At 35.9% G+C, this 18370-nt stretch overlaps 1 protein-coding gene across 6 annotated transcripts in view; it reads right to left on the bottom strand.

Moving 5' to 3' along the window:
• The window catches only part of SEPTIN7 (septin 7), a 119431-nt gene that overhangs the window by 9138 nt on the left and 91923 nt on the right, over positions 1-18370 (bottom strand). For all 6 annotated transcript variants that reach the window (XM_047839463.1, XM_047839455.1, XM_047839472.1 and 3 more), the window contains 4 exons: positions 17121-17213; positions 15693-15789; positions 14261-14312; positions 8205-8330 (listed from right to left, as the gene is read on the bottom strand). In XM_047839463.1, coding sequence (XP_047695419.1) covers positions 8205-8330; positions 14261-14312; positions 15693-15789; positions 17121-17213 — 368 coding nt within the window. The remainder of the gene's footprint in view (positions 1-8204; positions 8331-14260; positions 14313-15692; positions 15790-17120; positions 17214-18370) is intronic.

Below are 18370 nucleotides of genomic sequence, written 5' to 3'. Positions count from 1 at the left end.
CAGAGACTGATGCAGGGCTCAAACCCATAAGCCTTGAGAGAACATCCTGAGCCGTAATCAGACGCTTAACCGCCTGAGCCTCTGTAATAAGTTTTTAAATGTAAATATCATTATTTCATTAAAAGTTAAGGCCCTCCTTGATAATATAGTTCTCATATGTATGGCAGGTGTTTTGGTACAGGGGCTTCCAATCTCTTGAGCAGAGTGGCAATGAATCCCCTGAAATGACACACTAAACGTGTGTGTCCATGCAAGCATTTTTCCGGTGAGGGGGTCCAAAGCTTTTGCTAGATTTTGAGTCTATAAACCTCACTTATTCCATCTCCCAGAACATTTTTAGCCTCTAGAAGAGAAATAATCTAATAACTATTTTTTTAATTGACAGTTTTAACTGAATATGTATGTTTAAGCAACTGAGACTATCCAACAATATTGGCGTAATCTGAAAACATAGTTCAAAACTGTATAGTAAATAAATTAGAAACTCAGACTGATTTTAAAATTAAATATATATTCCTCCTTATAATAAAATGCTCATTTAATTTTATCCTTGGGAGGAAAAAAGCAATTCATGTAAATTCAAAGAACTCATGGTATAATTTGCACATGAAAAGGTTACCAGCTAACCAAAAGTAACCACTGTTATTTTGATTTTTATTTAGATAACTCTAGGGGGAAAGACTATATTTTGAAATTTGCTTTTAAATTCTAAATTTATTAAAAACCTTTACATCTTAAAAGAAAAAAACTTACATGCCTTCAACTGTGTCATATCTAAAAGAACAAAAAACGGAGACTTAAAACACTTAGAGTAAACCACACTAAAAGCAACAATTAAAGGCAAATTCAGAGACGTCACAATTAAGTAATTTAAAGTATGTGCCCTAAAACAAAAGTTTATGGCAAAATTTGTTAAAGCTAGTTAATTTCTTTCCCAAAATTCTGTTAATTACTATACCAAATCATTATGAAAATAAGCATGCTGTGCAATTATCTTCTGACAGCCTGCTCAAATTTTTAAACCTATTTAAATATATGTACTTCCAAAAAAGGAAATATTTACAATATTTCGTATCTGAGATACTTTAAGTTGTTCAGCCTTGTAAAAATACTTGACTTCTGATCAAATGAACTGATATTCCAGTATTATAAAAAAATGGTTATACATATCTAAAATAAATTTTTTTAAGCCTCTCATCAGTAAAAATGATCTTTCAAATCTTAAATTAGCACCACATTTGTGGTCATCTTTATGAAAGTGATATTTAGGAAACTGTAATACAATATTGTGCTTACAATGTAGGAAACACAGGAAGAAGGATCACTTTTTTTCATCACATTATTTTTTTCCAAATAAAACCTTTTTAACTAGAGGATCAGAAAAACCATTTAAATTGTATCATAGCCTAACTGCTTTAAAAAAATTTTTTTTTTAATGTTTATTTATTTTTGAGAGAGAAAGACACAGGGTGCCAGTGGAGGAGGGGCAGAGAGAGAGGGAGACACAGAATCCGAAGCAGGCTCCAGGCTGAGCTGTCAGCACAGAGCCCCACGTGGAGCTCGAATCACAAACCCTGAGATCATAACCTGAGCCAAAGTTGGATGGTTAACTGACTGAGCCACCCAGGTGCCCCAGCCTAACTGCTTTTTAATGGGAAATTGTTCTTTACACACATAGACATGCTAAAGCTTATTCACTTAAACTTGTCGGAGAAATTTAAAGGGACTCAGCCAAAGAAATGAAAGGGCCAGGTAAAAGTTTTTTAAAAAGCAAAAAAAAAAAGTCTATAACATAACCTGAGTATCATGCTAAATCTCCAAAGATATAACACAGCTCCTCCTAGGGATCTCTTTAAAGGTTTATGGTTCCTGAAAGCCACCAGATGATTCACCCCTTCAGGTGACCAACGAAAAATGACAGCAAGGACCACACAAGGCTGACCTAGTAAGGTTTTACTGTGGTGGTGTTACATGACCCACATTTTGAGTGTAAGAGAAAACAAACACATTTCATTTAAATTATGTGTGGTCTTTCCTGAAGAACACATTAAACAAATACATTCACATACTTTTGCATCAATGGTTAGTAGGCCACTGTGGAAACAGACATGTAGCAATTTTCATACAAAAGTTTTCAAAGGAATTTCATTTACATGGATTTCAAAGAGCAATAAAAATTTCCAAAATTTTTGGGAAACAATAGTTACCAACATTTTATTTTGCCAAGTGAGAGCATTATAACCAAATGTAAACAAAACAATATTCTACTACTATTATATTTTCATGAAAGGACGTCTGAACAAAGGGTAAAGGATACAACTGAATAAATTTAAGTGTTTGAAAAAACTTTGGGAAACTTCAGAAAACTGTCTTTATTTCTCTTTCAATGAAAACTCTGTCATGTACTAAGGGCGCTCTAAAAATCAGCCTTTGAAAATATGTATTTTTAGTCCTTTCTAGGAATTTGGTCATCCATAAAGTTTTCCCAAGCTTACAGATGGAGAAGGCTACAGAAAACAGAAAACTACTGTATGGGAAAGAGGAACAGGGTACGCCCAACTTGAAGCAAGGTATCAATCAATGATAGACAACAGTTCATGAGAGTTACCAATCAAATGTGGTTTTAAGTAAAACATACAAAAGAAGATCAAGGAAGGAATAACTTTAAGAAGCACGTTTAGCAAAAACAAAACAAAACAAAACAAAACAAAACAAAACAAAACAAAACAAAACAAAACCAAACCTTCCTCTTACTGGGGATCACCTTTCTTTCTTTAAGAGATCTGCCATCTGGATATGGCTAATTCTTCTCTCTTTTCTTTTATAACCCCTTGTTCAATCTTCTTTGATCTGGAACTTGACCTCCCTCTCTGTTCCTTCAAATTGCCTACCACCCTCCACTCTCCAGTCAGGGGTGAACAAGATACACTCGCCCTGAGGATTTAAGAAGTACTTAAAATAAGTGACTTGGTATTTTCTTTGCCAGATACAGGCAATACCTGAATAGTTGCTAGGAATAGTTCCCACTTTTCCAGACTTTGACCTTGAGACAAAATAGCATTTGATGAGATAAACTCAGCTACTTTTCAGATTTTAACCACATAATCTAAATCTTGGTTTCTTCCCAGTTTTACTGAGACATAGTTGACATATAATACTGTATAAATTTAAGAGGTACAATATGATATCTAAATCTTATTTTACATCCTTCCAAAATATAATCATTCTAGGACCACTAACCTAACAAAAAGGCATATTTTCAGCTATACAAACCAAATATTTGACCACTGTTTAGTACACTCTACAGTCCATCCAAAACTGCCTCAGAAAATTAAATATGAGATTATTTTACTACGAAATGCTTAAAAAGATAGCTTTTATCCTAAGATTAGCACTTTGTAGAGTATACATTGCCATAGAAAGGTCAATATAATTATTAAAAAATCTTTGTTTTTGAGAGAGCGCACATGCACACATAATGGGGGAAGAGCAGAGAGAGGGGGGGAACAGAGGATCAGAAGCCGGCTCTGCGCTGACAGCACAGAGCCCAATGCAGTGCTCAAACTCACAAACCATGAGATCATGACCTGAGCCAGACGCTTAACCGACTGAGCCACCCAGGCACCCCTATAACTAAATTTTTAATAGATTTGTACATATATAAATATTTTATGAGGGCAGTGGAAAATACACAGGTCCATTAGCAATCAGCAGATAAATAAATGACCTTATTAACAATTTTATTTCTTTCTCAAATTGCCTGCAGATGCTATTTACAGACTATGCAAAGTGATAAAATGACAGCTCTGTTTTTAAGAACCAAAGAGATTGTCCAGTTCAATGGTCTTTAAACTAGGTTCTCCGTTTATATGAAGTCTTCCAAAGGTTACTTGAGCCTCTGCAGTTTTAAGAGAATCAATTTCCAGATCCTCAACTTCCATAAAGTCTTGCCTAAAGTGATCTGCCTGAAAATTTCCAAATTACAAATTTTCAAGTTACCGATAGCTCACTTTACAGAAGACCTATTCCCTCCTAACCAGCCCTTAAGCTGAAGTACATTGTCCTAGGTATATCTGGAGGTGTAAAACCTTCCAGGTGACAAGAGAAGTCTTCTTCGGTGATTAATCAAAGTATTATAACAAAATTCCATACAGTGTATCTCCCAGTATTAAGCATGCTTCGAACAAGCTAACTGTGATGTTAGCTGTTAGTAATGCAGTATTTGGGTCCATGCTGGGATGCTGAGTTCAGATACATAATGGAGGGAGGTGGTTAGAAAAGTGGCAATTTTTGTTTAATTACTCTGACTCTTCCACTCCAAACTCCCCACAACCTCAACCTCTCCCTGCCAGTATTATCAAAGGATGCACTGCTATGGAGGGAAGAGTCCTTTGAAAGCAATACAACTAGAACATCACTAAGAAGCCTAAACTCACATTTGCTTATATCACGTTTAAAATTTTTAATGTTTTATTTTATTTTTCAGAGAGAGAGAGAGACAGAGAGAGAGCAGGCGAGCAGGGAAGGGGCAGAGAGAGAGAGGGAGATACAGAATCCGAGGCAGGCTCCAGGCTCTGAGCTGTCAGCATGGAGCCCGATGTGGGGCTCGAACCCACAAACTGTGAGATCATGAGCTGAGTCCAAGTTGGATGCTTAACTGACTGAGCCACTCAGGCACCCCTACATCACATATTTAAATATTAGCCATTCTTTTCAGTTCCTCATGAATCAGTCCTTAGTTTTTAGCACGTTAATATTAGCTAAAGCACAAGTTGCTGATACTGATTTAAACAACAAAAACATTCAGCTGCAATGATTTCTGAAATTGTTAATATTTTCAAGATAATAAAAGATACAACCAATAGATAAAACGTCCAAGTGACTTCTTTCAGATTCAGTATATTACTCAATAAAGTAGTAAAAACTACTTTGTAATAAATCATATCAATATCTATTCTAATCATGCCATTCCCCAGCTGGTTCAATCTTTAAAGATATTTTTCTACTTACTATTAACATAAAATAGTGTACTAACTCCTCAGGCAATTTGCTTTTTAGCAGTACAGATATTTTTATTACTTTCAGAGACAAAGTTTGGACATGATTCATCTCATTAAGAAACACATTTCCAACAGAATTCTACTTTTTATGTTTTTGCCTCAGTTATATAGTTTAACTCAAGTAATCCACACTAGAATTCTACTTCTGCAAAAGAATTTTTAACAACACTGTAAGGTTCACTATTTTTCTCTGAATTGCCTTACCTGAATCCAACAGCAGAAATATCACAATACCACTATTTTAAAAGCCTTCTATTAGAAATGTGAAAACAATTCCTTATTTCTAGGACATGAACAAATGTTTAAAAGAAAAAAAGTCACACATTAACTGCATACATTTAATGAATAACATGTACTGATAGCACATTCCCCTTTCACATATAAAATTATCGGTGGCTTTAATTACACATCGTTTTCTTTTAAACAATTAAAAAGTCCCTAAGTTAGTAAGATGCATTTAAAACGGATTAGAATTTTATGAACAATATTTACTATGATGGAGCCTTATGTTTTTGTGCTAAATAAAGTTGTCGGATACAAATGTTGCTAAAAACAAGCAGATTAAAAGTCTTTTTCTTACTCACTAAACCTTATCTCAAATAGAATTTTGTATTTTAAATGTAAACAAATTGTTGAAATATTAACCAAATCAATTTTTAAAACAGCAGTAGTAAACTGTTTTGCAAAGCATACATGACTAATCACCTGTATCAGAACCATCTAGGTCGCTTATTAAAAATATAAACTCTCTTGGGGCGCCTGGGTGGCTCAGTCGGTTAAGCGGCCGACTTCGGCTCAGGTCATGATCTCGCGGTCCGTGAGTTCGAGCCCCGCGTCGGGCTCTGTGCTGACCGCTCAGAGCCTGGAGCCTGTTTCAGATTCTGTGTCTCCCTCTCTCTGACCCTCCCCCGTTCATGCTCTGTCTCTCTCTGTCTCAAAAAAAATAAATAAATGTTAAAAAAATATATATATATAAACTCTCAAGTCCATCCCACATCTACTGAATCAGAATCTCTTGCCAATTTTTAAACCTAGAAATTTACCTTTTTAACAAGGAGATCCTTAAAACCAGAAAACACAGGAATTGATCAGTAAAGTTCCTCAAATATAAGCATGTTAATATCCTAAAAAGAAATTCTACTTCAAAGGGTCTATGACCCCAACATCATTAGCAAAATATAGAAGGAAATAAACATGAAGTAAGATCTAAGATCAGTTGTAAAAGAGAACTGTTTGTGTCTGCCAGTGACTAATAATGCTTTGTTTGCTTTCTTCTGGAATTTAGGGCCATTGTGGAGACATAACTAAAAAAGAAAAAAGGAGCATTTTCTTTTCCATTTTAAGGAATGCTGACCACTATAAAACATAGTACTATACTGCCACTTTGCTAACTTGCCTTTTTCATTACTGATACAGATGATCCTTCAGGATCATCCTCTAATGGTAGACAACACCTGCTACAAATGTATACACAATGTTAAAATGGTTTTCATAATCCTTACGATGTTCATCAGTCCCAAATAAAGGAAAAATGGGGCACAGATACTGTTAGCAAGAACTCCACCAGCTAACTCCCAGGCCTCCTCACACACCTCTTTCTCCCACCCCATCATAAACCACCACAGCTTGAGATACGGACTAGCTCAGCAGGGTGACACCACACACCCGGCAGTCACTCAACACTACTCTAATAAGCAAGAGAAGAAATCCAGACTCAAGCTGATTTACTCCCTGGAAATACCGAATAGGAATGGAGAAGGTAACCAAGACTATATTCATCTAAATATCCCTTTTGTTTGGTCCTGTCCCTTGTTTCTACACAATGTTAGTGAAAACTCTGCTACCAAAATGGTTTATTTAAAAAGACAAAGGGTAGAAGCTCTATATTTAGTCTCCATAAAGAGACTATAGAATGTTTATTTTAAAAGTAAAATCAGTTAAGAGATCTTGGTAGTAACTGTTCCCTGCCCTTAAAAAAAGTGTATTTGCAGATACACATGCCCCTACGTTTATAGCAGTATTATTTACAATAGCCAAGATATGGAAGCAGCTCAGGTGTACATCCATAGATGAATGGATAAAGAAGATATGGTGTGTACACACACACAGACACACACACACACACAGGAATATTATTCAGCCATTAAAAAAAAAAATAAAGAATGAACTTTTGCCCTTTGCAACAACATGGATGGTGCTAGAGAGTATAATGCTAAGTGAAATAAGTCAGAGAAAGACAAATACCATAGGATTTCACTCACATGTAGAATTTAAGAAACAAAACAAAAAAGGGGCACCTGGTGGCTCAGTCAGTTAACCGTCCAACTTCAGCTCAGGTCATGACCTCACAATTCATGAGTTTGAGCCCCACATCAGGTTCTGTGGTGACAGCATGGAACCTGGAGCTTGCTTTGGATTCTATGTCTCCCTCTCTCTCTCTCTCTCTCTCTCTCTCTCTCTCTGCCCTTCCCCTGCCCCCTTGAAAACAGATAAACGTTAAAAAAAAAAAAAAGAAAGAAAACCAAACAAATGAGCAAAGAGAAAAAGAGAGAGAGATTGAGAGAGGGAGAGACAAACCAAGAAACAAACTCTTAACTGCAGAGAACAAACTGAGGGTTACCAGAGGCGGGGGGGGTGGGGGGGGGGCAGGGGCGGTGAGTGGAGGGATGGGTTAAATAGGTGATGGGGATCAAGGAGAATACTTGTCGTGATGAGCACTGGGTGATGTAGGGAATTGTGAATCACTATATTGTACACCTGACATGAATATAACACTGCATGTTAGCAGACTGGAATTAAGACAAACTCTTAAATGTATTTGCAGAAGGAGCCATTTGATTTCTAATTGAGGTTCTATTAAACATGTGGTATATGGATTATAAGTACAATGGCAAATGACCAAAAGAGAATGCATGGCTCTTTCACTTAAGGAGTAAGGTAATAAAATACTTCCTGTGAAAATTAAGTAGTAAAATACAAAACTGCCAAAACAAAGTTTAACAACAATAAATTTCTGCTATTGTGCGTGAAGACCATTAATCCCGATTTTCTAATGAGTAGCCAAGAACTTGACGAAAATGAAAACAATATGATTATTTACTTACATAAATGATACCTTTTCTGGAGGAAACAAGGTACACTTACTTGGTAAGCTGCCCTTTATTCTTGTTATTATCAACTCCATTATAAGTCACAGCTGCCAGTTTTCTGCTTCGGTAGTTCTCATAGTGTACGTTATTAGTGACATCTTTCAAGTCCTGCATGTGTGTTCTGTCATAAATAAACAACATATCAACAGTTTGCTTCTATGAAGAAAGCCTTGATATACATTCAAAATTTTCCAAAACAAAAATTTCTAGACCTAAAATAAGCAAAAAGACTATTCTTAAGGAAGAACATTCACCCATCTTCATTTACACTCAAGGCAGAGCAAGATACAATATGCCAAACCTGAAACCAATGGAAATTTAGGTTCCAAATGAAAGTTTAAGCGTTCTAAATCTCCTCAAAGTATGACATTTCTACAGAAGAATATTTACCCTTATAGTATATGTCTTATTTTATTAGAGGAAGATTAGCTCCTGCCAAAGCTCATAAAACATAAGAGAAATTGGTTTTCTTTTAGCAATATTATTAAGATTTGAGCTTTTACCGAGGTAATATATATGGATACTTTAGGTCACATATCAAGTTGGATTCAAACCAAGGAAAATAATTTAGAGCATATTTCTATTTCTTCAAACTGTTCAGTGAATGTGATATTTTGGTTAAATGAATTTTGCTCATAGCATTTCTATTATACATAAAATCAATACACATATGAGATGAATTATACAATACAGGAGACAATTTCATCATTCCTTAATGATTTCAGACACTACAGACACTCTGAGCTGCTCTATGGTTCCCTTTACCTGACCTGGTGTAGCAATACTCTGATTCATCAGAGTCTCCCTTTTCTCATCATCCATTCCTATCTCTGCCATACTCCATCTTTCATGCCCACCACTTTGCCAAATCTCCTTTCCGGGAAACAAACATAAAGGTGCACCGTATTTTTATTTCTCCTGCTATCCAGAAAACATGTACTTTCCCTTTATGAACGGAAGGTGATTTCCAATTACCCCGACTCATCTTCTACTAATGGACATTTCCATGCAATCTCTGATAGTTTAATTCATCCTAAGGGGTACTTCTCGGTTTTCCTCAATTCTCATTTTCTTTATGCTCTTTTCCTTGTTGAATTTATCCTCTTCATGGCCACTACCCCTTTCCATGTCAGTCAAGTCAGGTAGCTGTTTATTCCTAGAATATCCAGCGGTTGAGATGGAATAGCTCATGCTAATTTGTCACGGACTCTTCAAACTTAAGAATCCTACTGCTTTGAAAGTTCTTCCCAGCCTTGAAGTTGAGTGACTCTAACCCCTAACAATTTTCTCCTTGGTGGTCAGTCATTTTTTGGTACCAGTATATGTTATGGATAACACCACACAACCTTTTCAACTTTACTATAAGCTGCCCTTTGTAAGAAATATTTTTGCCATCACTTCTTGTACTCTTGAGACAAATAGCATATAACAGGCGGTTTCAAAAAATTGGTAACTAAATATTAAAGCTGAGGTAAGAAAAGTACTGTTGATTTTCTGGAACAAATTACTGTTACCAGTTTCTCTAAGTAGAAAATAATAAAAACAAATAACTGTACCAATATAAAAATACTTGTTGTATTTTAAATATAGATTACCTCATTATGGAATCACTGAAAAATCACCACAGGACCTGAGGTGGAGCACTTAGTAGTTGAAATACAAGATGTGTAAAATAAAAATAAGGTGAATTTATTAACTGTTTAAGCAACCTATTTCTGTTAATGTCATCTAACATTTCAGATAATGAAAGATTTTTCCCTTTCCCTAAAATAACCTTCTTTATCATACCTAGTTCAGATTTTTTTTCAGGATATAATGGTCTCTGTTTCCACCTATTTAAATATGTTTCACTTTATTTTTATCTTTTTTGAGAGAGAGAGAGAGCGAGAGCGAGAGAGAGAGAGAGAGAGAGAGAGAATGAGAATCTTAGGCAGACCCCATGCACCATCCCATGTCCCTGGGATCATGACTTGAGCTGAAATCGAGAGTTGGACACTCAACTGACTAAGTCACCTAGGTGCTCCCACTTTACTTTTTAAGATTCAACTCATTCCTCCACTCTTAAAATCAATAATTAGCAATAAGTTTTCTCCAGTTTCAGGAACTTAATCATCTTTTCCATTTCTCACTGCTGGTATCATGACCCTCTTTTCTCTCCTTTTGTTTTCTTTCTCTATTTAATTTCTGCACTGTCCATCACCACACTCTGAAAATATCCATTATCAAGTTTGTCTCCTTTCCATTGCCTTCTTTGGTTTGCCTACAACAACAGCCAGTTCTCTTAATTAGCAAAATGACACTTCTTTGAACTTGGGTCTTTCTTAGAGGTAACCACTATTCCTAACTTTAACCTGCAAGATTGCAATTACTTGGAATTTATAGACCTCTGGAATACTGGTGGTGATGAGATTTCCTTGCTTTAAGTACCCATTAAATATCTACTAGGTGCCTTACAAGACATGAGCTACATTAAATAAAAATCTTTCTCACCTCTATTACAAACCTACAAGAAAAAGTAATAAATCAAAATATTCTTAAGCGTCTCATTTTCAAACTATAATACTCTCCTTTTCAAGGATGTTTTACACATTTAAATGTAAAAACTGCAAATGAAAAATTGTGATAAAAAGTAAAGTAAAGCCATCTAGCATAAGTAAACATTTATGCTTTAGGAAGAAAAACAAATGTGCTGCAGCATATTGAACAAATAAATGAGCCTCTCATTAAGTAAAATCACCTAACCATCTACCTCAAGGAGCTGAAATCAACGTCTTCACCATACTCAATGATAAAAATATTAAACAGGACCACTCCCAATCTTACAAATAAGCATCAGTGAATGACTGTATTTATTCTAATCGATGTTAAGACATCTATTTCTATGAATCCTTTTGTATCTGACCCACTCCATGAAATATACACTTACTCTAAATTCTTTTAATCCATCTAAGTAATCATTTTATAACACATACCTGCTTTATATTATGTAACTTTGGAATTTTTTATATTTTCATACTTGTATGACTGTCTTGCAGCTTTCCTATGCTCAATCTTCCTGCAGGAATGGTCCATTTGTTCTGCAATACTTTTATCCTAGTGAGTCCCACTCACCAGCTGCCAGGCTATGTACCTTCAAATGTTCAAAGTCTGGTTTCCAGCTCAGTAATTAGCCTTCCCCTCTACAGTATTTTAGTTTTGCAGTCAATTATTGATTGCATATTTAAAAATACACAAGATGGGCTCCCGGATGGCTCAGTTGGTTAAGCATCCGACTTCGGCTCAGGTCATGACCTCACAGTTTGTGGGGTTCGAATCCCACATCGGGCTCTGTGCTGACAGCTCAGAGCCTGGAGCCTGCTTCAGATTCCGTTCTCCCTCTCTCTCTCTCTCTGCCTCTCCCCCGCTCATGCTCTGTCTCTCAAAAATAAATAAACATTTAAAAAAAAAATACACAAGACTGGGGCGCCTGAGTGGCTCAGTCAGTTAAGCATCCAACTTCGGCTCTGGTCATGATCTTAAGGTTCGTGAGATCGAGCCCTGCACTGGGCTCTGTGCTGACAGCTCGGAGCCCAGAGCCTGCTTCAGATTCTGTGTCTCCCTCTCTTTCTGCCCCTCCCCTGCTCTCACTCTGTCTCTCTCTCTCTCAAAAATGAATAAATATCAAAAGAATTTTTAAAAATAATAAAGATAAATAAAAATAAAAATAAAAATAAAAATAAAAATAAAAATAAAAATACACAAGACAAAGTTATAGAATACCACTGTGTCAAGCACGTGGCAAGCTGCAGAGATTTAAAATTGGGGGAAAGAATAAGATCAGAGAGAATGGACTGGCAATTAATATTTATAAAACATTCCTGGGGTGTTTGGAGGCTCAGTTGGTTAAGGGATTGACTCTTGATGATTTTGGCCCAGGTCATGTCACACAGTTCGTGAGATCAAGCCCCACAGCGGGATCCACACTGACAGCATGGAGCCTGCTTAAAATCCTCTCTCCTTCTCTCTCTGCCCCTCCCCTGTTCATGCATGCTTGCATGTGCTCTCTCTCAAAATAAATAAATAAACTTAAAAAAAATTCCCTACATATATACTGTCATAAGCAATTATATTATTAATTCTTTTGAAGTCACACCTTAAGAAAGGAAGAGAAAGGGAATAGTTCATGATAGAAACTGAAACGGTATATTCTCACAAGTGAGACAGATGGGCCCCCTCTCACATGCCTCTGTTCTTCTCCCACTGTGTGAGGCCTGGCAACCCCAACAACTGAATCACCCCTATCCTCCACTTCCTACCTAAAGCACCTGGTCATAAGCTCCTTTAAGAAAGACTAACTACATAGCAATCTCTTTGATCTCAAAATTCACTGTGATATTTAGTATACTTCTGGAGGTAGCAGTTTGACTCACTTAAACTTCCCTCCTGACTTGTAAGAGTAACTTTACTGTTCCATGACTTCCAATGACCAACAATATGCAAGTTAATACTTCTAAATAGATAAGGATACTCCTGTGCATTAGGAAACTGCATGATAGTATGAAAATAAATAAACCTCAACTTTAGATGGCCATCCAAAACTGGAGGTTGAAAAGAGTATGTGGTGAGGGCCTGGAGAAGTAAGCACGATGGGGGTGCAGAGAAGTGGGGAAAGGGTGTGAGGTGGCAAGAGGAAAGAATTTATCTCAACATGAAAACACTGAGGTTTCTTTTGATGCCCTGTTTCTTGCCCACTAATGTCTCTGCTTCTATTCAACTTTTTCTTCATGGTTTCAAGTCCCAGTCTTCTTTTTTTTTTTTTATTTTTTTTTAACGTTTATTTATTTTTGAGACAGAGAGAGACAGAGCATGAACGGGGGAGGGTCAGAGAGAGAGGAAGACACAGAATCTGAAACAGGCTCCAGGCTCTGAGCGGTCAGCACAGAGCCCGACGTGGGGCTCGAACTCACGGACCGTGAGATAGTGACCTGAGCCAAAGTCGGCCGCTTAACCAACTGAGCCACCCAGACGCCCCATCAAGTCCCAGTCTTCTAATCAGGATTAGTTCAATGTCCTGCTCTCATAGGCTTTCCTTCTCTTTCATCAGCTGCACAAGGTACAATTTAGGAGTAATGTTTTCTCGCCTGGGAGGAAGATCAGTTCTGTTCACTGTGTCCTAGTACCAAAAACACCCCACTCACCAGGCTGGATACCGTTTAACATTCAAAATCTAGTTTTTTTTGTTTTTTTTTTTTTTAAATTTTTTTTTTCAATGTTTATTTATTTTTGGGACAGAGAGAGACAGAGCATGAACAGGGGAGGGGCAGAGAGAGAGGGAGACACAGAATCGGAAACAGGCTCCAGGCTCTGAGCCGTCAGCCCAGAGCCCGACGCGGGGCTCGAACTCACGGACCGCGAGATCGTGACCTGGCTGAAGTCGGACGCTTAACCGACTGCGCCACCCAGGCGCCCCCAAAATCTAGTTTTTAACTCAAAGCCTAGCCTTCCCTTCCAGGTATCCCAAGCTTTTCACATAAAAGAGCAAAAGCCTTTTCCTTTCCATCTTCCATCTCAACATGAAGTATAACAAAAAAAGAGACTCATTTTCCCACATATTGCTAGTGACACAGCTTATTTTGTATTTTTGCCAACAGCTTTAAAACCTGGCAAAATAATCCAAGTTGTCTCCAAGCAGTGCTTACTTGAGTGCTAGAATGAAGATACCAATTTAGGTTAGCTATATTTTAAAAAACAAAAATAAAATAGGGGTGCCTGGGTGGCTCAGTCGGTTAAGCGTCCAACTTCGGCTCAGGTCATGATCTCGCAGTTCACGAGTTTGAACCCCGTGTAGGGCTCTGTGCTGACAGCTCAGACCCTGAAGCCTGCTTCAGATTCTGTATCTCCTTCTCTCTCTACCCTTCCCCCAGTTGCATGCCATCTCTCTCTCCAAAATAAATAAAAAACATTAAAAAAAATAATAAACAAATCAGCTATACCTATAGAAGACAAAAATAAATCTAACTATATTTTGAGAAAGAAAAAAACTTACATCATTTAATCATTGCTCAAACTTACCTTATCAACATATTTCTTAGAATTGTAAAATCACAATGTTCACCATTTTCAACTATATAAAAAAAAAGAAACAACACACTAAGCCCAGTATTTTCAAAGGAAATTTCACAAAATGCTGGAGGTAACAATGAGAGAATATGCAACATTTCATTAATTTTTCATTACTTTTCTTTAGATCAATTTTTCATTCAAGTTTTAACACTATAACATAGTACTTAATTTAAGGGCATGCCAGACAAGTATACTCTAGTAGTATTTAGTGTAGTTTAATCTTAAATGATAAAATATACAAACCTAGTAAATGAGCTCTACAGAAAAAAAAAATTTTGAAATTTTGAAAGGGGACATCATGTATTCATTTGTAAACAGAATATATTTGTTCTATAATAAAATGTGTTTTAAAAGTTTAGTATTAGGGTGAGGGGGAATGACTTTAGTAGCCAAAATAAAAATGTGAGTCAGTAACTTTAAGGTTCTTTATTTTAAAGAACTATATCACTAATAATAACATTCTGGTGGTAAAGGGGGGACTAAAACTAGAGAAATAAATTCTTTAGCACACATTTCTAAGGACTGTATAAGTTCTAAAGCCTCAGCTCAGCAACTGAAAGTTACCTGAGGATGACACAGAGGTGGGAACAAGTATAGCCTCACTGATAGGGAAAGCTGCTGATAAGGACAATAGCTTAGAACAAGAACCAAAAAATTACAGAATTTTTCAAACTAATACTAACAAGTATAAAAATAATCATGACTCAATCTTAGTTCCAAGTTACTAGAACACAGAAGACTAGATATTAGGTTAAACCAATATAACAAACACAAATCTGGGGAAACATGTCTATTGCCAAGAAGACTTCTGAAATTTGATGCTATAAACTAAGATTTTATTGGTATTTAAAACTCTCTGCAAAATTAGTAGAGTATCTCTTAACAAATAATTTTTTTTATCCTAAAAATGTGATGCCAAAAAAAGTTGATTTTTATCCCGAGAAAGAATATTATGAATGTTTTCATTCAGTTTAAAGTGAAAAGTTGTTCTCAATCATTCCTGAAGGTCCCAGACCCATCTGAGACTCAGATAAAAGTGAGTCCTTTTCTCTGAAACTGTTTTCAAACAGTAAAGAATTCTTACACTTTAAGTATGTTTTCAAACAAGAAAACAGGAGTAGAGTTAATGATGGGATAGAGGTGGGAGAGTGGGGCACTGATGAGTGACTTGGAGAGTATCACAATTAGGATTCAGCGCATGCTTGCCTGACCTGACAATGTACAAAGTCTGAAAAACTAGAATGTACTTATGAGCAAATGAGGCTAAATGAAACTGAATTCAGAACTATCTTTGAAAATCTAGAATATATCAATGTGAAATACAAATATTTGATCACACTGTTAAATCTTATAGAAAGTCATTCATTGAAGAAAACCTTACCTTCAGCAACACCCCAAGGATACTGCCTTCCTCTGACCCTTTTGCCATTAACTTCAATGATAGTATTACTACCTACCACAGCAAGAGGTAAACGGTCCTATAAAACAAAGTATTCTTGTTCAAATGTATCTCTGTAGTCCTCACAAATTTAAGAAAAAAGAAATTTATATTACTCAACACATTACCAAAAAAAAAAAAAAATTACCTTGACAGTTTCTGTATTCACTTTTATAAGGCATTCGATTACTATTCAGTAAACTGTCATTACATGGATTCTCACCAATATAAACAATGAATAAAATTATATTTTCTCTGAAAATTTAAAAATCCTAAGGCATATATACTCCACTCATCAAATTATGTTAAAAAGTCATCCCCCAAAGAAGCTGTCCCATATTGAAAAAAATTCAAAGGAAATAAAAAATGTATTAGCAGTTAGAGGGAAAACGAGGCTTGTAACTAGCATGCTCATCTACCACAAACCAACTCTAACAGCCCTGGAAGCATGGAATATTATACGTGCTAAACTCTACCTTTGAAAGTCCAGATCTGGGGTTCTGGATTTGTATTTATCCACACTTAACTCAGAGTACAATCTTTCAAAATTCCTGTAGCTTCCAAAAATATTTAATAATATATAAAATATATGACTACTTTATAAAACCTCAGAAACTCTTCATTGGTCAGGTACATGTATTTCATTATTCCAAGGTAATTATTTGCTTATATAATGCCATTAATTAATACATCACTTTTAGGTCTAGACTAGTACTTAGGAAATGACTATAAATTAAAAATACAGGGGCACCTGAGTGGCCCAGTCAGGTAAGCATCTGACTTCAGTTCAGGTCATGATCTCACGATTTGTGAGTTCAAGCCCCATATCGGACTTGGTGCTGATAGCTCAGAGCCTGGAGCCTGCTTCAGATTCTGTGTTTCCCTCTTCTCTCTGCCCCTCCTCTGCTCAAGCTCTTTCCCTCTCAAAAATAAATAAATAGACATTTAAAAATAAATAAATAAATAAAAATACAGAAAATTATGTTGGTATAGGTTTTGGTTGTTTTTTATAAAAGACAAAAAAAAAAAACCCGTATTTTTGTCTGGCTCTTAAACAAAGACTATACAAAAACAGTGCTTAGGAACAAGTCCTCTCCATTCTCATTACATATTTTTTAAGGAGGAAAATTAAACAATATAAAACCAGTTAACTGAAAACTGAAGACAGATTATAAGACAGAGATTATGCTATTCATCTCTCTATTCAACAAAGTTAGTTAATTGCAAAGTTGAATTCAAGACTGAGTAATCTCCCTATTCATTTTGTAAGCCAGCTACTTAAGAACACTGATTTTTTTTTATCCTTGCAGTGAATATTTCAGTGGCTTTAAGGCCTGAAACATTTTAGTATATGTATGTGAATAAACCTACCTTTATCTTTTTAACAAGCTTATTTTCTTCTTCATCATCTGTTTCTGGAAATTCATATATTTTAATTTTATGTTCTTGGATTTCTTTCATTATCTAAAATGAGCAAAAGAACACCACACATAATTAGTACATTAGCTTTATTTGTATTATATTCTTTTAAAATTCCTGATTCCTCAGCTCTAATTCCTTTACTATTTTTCAATGATGCAAAACTATAGTCTAAAATCAAAGTACTATACTGATCTTTTTTAAAAAACTATTAAGTTCATATATAAACACCATTCTCCAAAATCCAATTACTTAATAAGTTAATGGTTATAATACCAAAAGAGATCTAAAAATGATTTAAGATTCCAGAAAGGGCTTTCTCTAGTTGATTTCTATATAATGGTTTTACATCATTTACTCACAATGACTGAGATTCTTTCTCTAAATAGAACTCTCACCAACTATTTTATTCAGATGAATCAACATAACTTAAACTCACCTAAAATTTTAGTAAAATTAGTAAGTGAAACTAAGTACAGCACTGGCTCCAGGAGAAAAAATTTGCACACTGATCAGAAAATATCCTTGCGTGTACATTTGTGTACACAAAATCACAGAGCAACAGATATAAAATGAAGCAAGTAAACAAGGAGAAAACATGCCCCACAAGCTAAGAAGCCAGCAAGTTAATAAAGAGAATGCAAAGACAACTTATTAACATCAGAAATGACCTACTTCAAACTAAATTATCTTTCCCCACATCACTCCAAATTTTAAACAAATCACAGATAACCAAATAATGTTCAACTACCTACCCTATTCAAACTCATAATAAACTGATGGTCAATATACCTAGAACTAGGTCCTTGCCTTTACTGGTATTTCAGCACTACTATCATTTGTAGGGATCCCCAGCAGCATAAAGGCACTCTAAACAAAATGTGTTACATGGTTACTAAAGTAGGTAGAGGCAAAATGCCACAGAGAAAAACATGAGAATAAATGAAGTGTCAAATACATGGCTAGGAGAAAAAACTAAATACTAGGGGCCAGCTCTAAGAGCAGTGGTTCTTGGGGTGCCTGGGTGGCTCAGTCAGTTAAGTGACCGACTCTTGATTTCAGCTCAGGTCATTATCTCACAGTTTTAAGATCAAGCTCCACATTGGGCTCTATGTTAGGTGCAGAGTCTACTTAAGAGTCTCACTCATAGTCTCTTTCTCTCTCCCCCTGTCCCTCCCCTGCTTGCTTGTTCTCTCTTTCTC

This window comes from Prionailurus viverrinus, chromosome A2 (genome assembly GCF_022837055.1).
Source record: "Prionailurus viverrinus isolate Anna chromosome A2, UM_Priviv_1.0, whole genome shotgun sequence".
Classification (NCBI taxonomy): domain Eukaryota; kingdom Metazoa; phylum Chordata; class Mammalia; order Carnivora; family Felidae; genus Prionailurus; species Prionailurus viverrinus.
This window is presented reverse-complemented; position numbering and strand designations above follow the sequence as displayed.